Source organism: Chelonus insularis, unplaced genomic scaffold (genome assembly GCF_013357705.1).
Source record: "Chelonus insularis isolate UGA/USDA-ARS -01 unplaced genomic scaffold, ASM1335770v1 contig_116_pilon, whole genome shotgun sequence".
NCBI lineage: Eukaryota > Metazoa > Arthropoda > Insecta > Hymenoptera > Braconidae > Chelonus > Chelonus insularis.
Window position 1 is genome coordinate 275,517 of NW_023276357.1, and position 4,972 is coordinate 280,488.

A 4,972-nucleotide genomic window follows, 5' to 3' on the forward strand; every position below is an offset into this window, starting at 1 on the left:
CATGTACAAGGTGTTTTTTAGTTTCAACAAGTCTGAAGTATGTAAATTGTGTAAGTCAGATCAAGCTCTTATTTTATCAAACATCAAAAATTTATTAATATTAAAGTATCGATCATTCATGAATCATTGAGTGACTTTTAAAATTTTTCGCCTAAATTTTCTAACATCAGCTATAGATTCTTTACCTTGTCATATTGAAAAATTACTATATTTTATTGACATTCAATTTCCGATTATACATTTTGAAATGGTGTAGTGTACTATACACTGATGTATACTGCAATCACAATAGCGAAATGTGTAAATGCGTTTACTGCGCAGTTATGAAGTCTAAAACATACAAAAAAACGTTTTTCATTTAAAAGTAATGTTTGACTTTTTAATTAATTCTTTAGAACTTTTCTTTTAATTAATAAACTTTATAAAAGAATTTGAGTATGGCGATAGCATTAAATAACAATATTGATTTTTTTTTAACCAACAACGGATTCTCTATTTTTCATATTATTAATGAACGGGTGACATTGTTATTTTGCCACAATAATTTTCTCTGTCTAGTCTGGATACTATAAAAGACCAGCTATTTAATCGACAAAAAACGTTTGATCTGATTGAATCATTCGGCTAGGTAAGTCTTGTTAAATATCATTACACAAATTATCTAGTGTTTTGATAACTGTGCCAAGATTAAACCAATTCAAATACCAGAAATTTTATCATGCTTACTTTTTTTTTAGATCGCGCTCTTTTCATGGAAACAAATGATAAATTTTAACAAATAAACTTTTTAAATTTAATAATTATTTTATCTACCTTACGTCATCGTCATGGGCGTTTTTTCACGTTATCTTTGAGTGAGTTGATAGTCATTCGCAATCTAGTTACAGCAGAAGTACCCTGTCACATTCAAAATGCCAGGTTAGTAACTATTTTTCATCTCATTTTTATCAAACTATTTTACGTGCTGTTTTAACTAATTTTTTTGTATTGTAAAATTTTTTCCTAAAAATATTGATGTATGAATTAATATGTGGTTATAATAAAATTAATTTAAGTATTTAAAATCATAGTAATCATTCTAGTGAACTTAGTGAGAGCAAATATTACTTATTTTGTGTACAATGAAATTGATGTAAATTATGAAAAAAAGTTTTATCTAAGTATTAACGAGACAAGTTTTCCTCGGAAATGTTGAACTATCAACCTAATTATCAGAATTCTTACTCGTTAACTTAACTGCTAATATGTTATCACAATCTTCAATGTCATTTAGACATAATAGTTTCTTATTTTCCGATACTTAATGCGAAATTTACATTGATCAAGTTTATTAAAAAATTTATGCTGTGATATTAAATATTTAAAATGTTAAGACAAAGAATTGAATCAGAGAAAAGATACAAAAAATTTGATAATTTGGAGCATGTAAGTTGACGCAGAATCAGGAGAAGAATGCGTTAAGAGTGAGATAAGAGGCTTATCGATGAAAACTACCGGATATCGGAAAACGATAAAGGACATCATATTCTGCTGCCAGAAATATTCCATAGCAATTTTGTTGCGCTTGCAACCACATGTGCTTTGTGTTCAAGTACATTGCTCTCTCATATTTCGTCTTCATACTCTAATACCATATGCAATACGATCGAAGCCAATTCTTATTATATTTTCAAAACAACTGAAACTATTTGACAAACTTCTTTCAAATTTTTTCCTATTATAAACACTTGCAGAATTATGAGTATAATTAATGAAAATAAATTATCATTAAAAATATATTTTAACAAATAATATATTGTTTATTTTTGTCAAACAATATTTAATAATTTTAAAACATGGCAAGATCTGAATAAATATATGTGTTACCCAATTGACTGGGAATGGTTGTTGATAAAAATTTTGAAAGATAAGTCTTTTATAAACAGTTTCAGGATGTTTCATATCAGTTGATGTTTAAATTACTAATAATTTGCATTTATTTTGTTACTTTAATCAAAGTTTAATAGCTCTATTGAGTTTAAAAGAGTACTAATAAAAATATTATATTTTCTCGTTCCGTGTTTTCTGTTCAAGGTTGATTAGAGAACAATAATAGTTTATTTATACATTATTAAACTATAGCCTAATATTTCCACTCTGAATATCATAGTTTTATTATTTTCATATTTTATATATTGGTATTTATTAATTGAAAATATTTATCATATAAAGTTTATAGATTTATATAAGCTTTTTTTATCCATAGTGATTTTTTATACCCTTAGGCGGAGTGATTAATTGTATAATTCTTAAAACAAAAGAATAGTTAATTAACGATTTTAAATTGAAAAATAAAAATCTCTTTAAACTAATTTATTTTTTTATTTTGCATTTGAATTTTTAAATAAAAATTTTTCAATCTTTATCTAATCTTTATGATGTATCGGACAATTCATAAAAAATGTGAAGTAAAGTCGATAATGGTACATAAAAAACTGCTCGTTTTAAATAATAAATCAACTCAACAAGTATTAAACACTTGTATTTTGATGAAATAATCGTATTTCTAAAAAGAAATACTTTTTTGTTTCATTATCTTAATCTGTCTAAATTTTACCGCCTATTCGATAATGCTGCCACTGATAGATACGGTAAACTGAATTCTGCAAGCGTGAACTTTCCACCACGGGTGTAATCAGCGAACAAATCTGTTGCATGGTATATTGTATACCACAATTGCTTCCACCATCGTACCCATGCTTCTCAGTCCCTAAAGTCTCGCTTTAGCCACAATACCAGAGTGAATCAATGGTGGTTTGCCTACTGTACCGCAGGATACAAGTGGGTGAGGTATTCAGGCGCGAGGTACTGGGTACCGGGCATGATTACCATTGGCCGAGACTTAGATGGAGCTCAGCTTGTTGTTGGCCGGGCTCATCATGACGGTGATCTGCTACCCGCAAAAGCCAAACCTGAACATGGATGTGCATATGTTGCTCATGGAGGGAAAGAGCATCTGAAACATGACTTTGAAGTAAGAATTTCAATTAATCTATATTGGAATTAGAAATTGAAAATCATTAAGCCATAATCAAATATTTCATCTGCTTAACAGATACTTATGCCGGCTGAATTTCACTGGCTACCAGCAAGTCATGGTCAGATTCCACCAGGAGCTATAGAAGGTGGTAGAACAAGCTGTAATGAGACTCTTTTTGTTGGAAGAGCTTATCATAATGGCGTGCCTTGCATTGGAAAAGTATTAATAATGATTATACCATACTGGTTTAGAAGAATCAATCAATCAATCTTAATAGAAAAAAAATAATTAAATTGAAATTTTAAACTTGTGTTGAACAGGTACAACCAAGTCATGGCTGTATTTACATTCCTTATGATGGAGCGGAAGTTTCATACAGAGAATATGAAGTTTTGGTTCAACATTAACCAGAATTTCTACTATTTTTATAACTTATGCGTGATAAATTATATAAACAGAAGTAATATAAAATTACTTATGCAGGATAAGATTAATCAGTGTAAAATAAAATAAAATATGCATTTGAGATGAAGGTTAATTTAATCAATTAATGGGGGGCACTAATATCTCTTTATTTAATTAATGGTCAGTCATTCTTGTGATATTTAATAAAATTATGATAACGACAGCTCTATTAATAAGCACGTGATATTCAAAGCATTGCTATTATTTTTATCTAAAGCTTCATACAATTGTTTTAATGATTGAATGAAAATATGGAAATGATTAACCACGATAGAGTGGTCGAAAATAGAACCCTTTATTGCGTGAATAAATGAATAAATAGAATGGTTATAGCGAATTCAATCGTTTATCATAAAGAAATCACATTGCATTTATAATTTTCATGATTATTAAAAATATCATGTTATCAAAATAATAATCAGTTTCATGGCATTCAGTTTTACACTCTAATAAGGTTACTTTTTCTGGAATATTTTTAAAATATTGATGTTAACAACTTACTTCTTTTACCAGAATAATATCAAGATGAAATAAAAATGATATTTTAATACCGATAAACCAATAGAGTTTTGAAATAATACCTTGTCAACTTTTATTCCAGTTAAATCAATATTTAGTTTTATAATTGAAGCTTTTAGAGTACAATTAATTTCGATAAGTTTACTATATATAATGCATTACTATTCTATGATACAGGAAATCGATTATTATGCTGAAAAATCTAATTTATTAACATTTCATGGTACAAATAAAGGGGCTGAGTGTGCGAATAAGCTACAAGCCTCTAGGGCTTTACATTCTAGTATAAGTTCACTGTATTACTACTGCTGTTGCTACTGTTACTGGTGAGAGTTCTCTCTTTTATATGCCATGATATAATCACACGATTGTTCACGGTTTAAGACTCAATTTTCGATCATGATCACAATACTTCACGTTCTGCTTTATCCCAATACTAATTTAGAATAACCTTTCGAATAATTCACAATCCCTTTACTTGTATTCTGTTCTCACATCTGCTTTATAAATCAAACTGATAAATAAACAAATGATCGGATGAATTGAGTAAATAACTCTTTTTTGTTTTTATATTAAAATGTAGAAATAAATTTTCATAAATCAGATGAAAAATGAATTTTGATTTAAATTTCAAAAAATAGATATTTTTATTTGATTCTATTAATTGACTTCAAGGGTTCTCAATTACTATTTAAAAAAATTACAATAAAAAGATGAGAAAAAAAGTTTAAAAATAAATGTAAATACAATTGAATTTTCATAAAAAAAATAAAATTACCTTCAAATTATTTTTAGCATTCGGATTTGATTGAAATTTTATGAAAAAATAGATGAGAAATTTATCATTTTATTAAAAAATGTATAATATCTGTGTTATCATAAATTTATTGATAGACAGGTGAATTAATCTAATTTTCATGATAACTTCAGCATCAATACATCGATGTCGGTAAATTTATAGATTTGTAA

General features: G+C 27.5%; 1 protein-coding gene across 1 annotated transcript; it reads left to right on the forward strand.

Moving 5' to 3' along the window:
* Positions 1 to 459: 459 nt before the first annotated feature.
* On the forward strand, positions 460 to 4,669 carry LOC118074985 (uncharacterized). The gene is made up of 5 exons (XM_035096563.1): positions 460 to 628; positions 738 to 918; positions 2,814 to 3,013; positions 3,095 to 3,238; positions 3,340 to 4,669. Exons 2-5 carry the CDS (start codon positions 912 to 914, stop codon positions 3,424 to 3,426), a joined length of 438 nt encoding a protein of 145 aa, XP_034952454.1. The 5' UTR covers positions 460 to 628; positions 738 to 911; the 3' UTR covers positions 3,427 to 4,669.
* Positions 4,670 to 4,972: the final 303 nt, after the last annotated feature.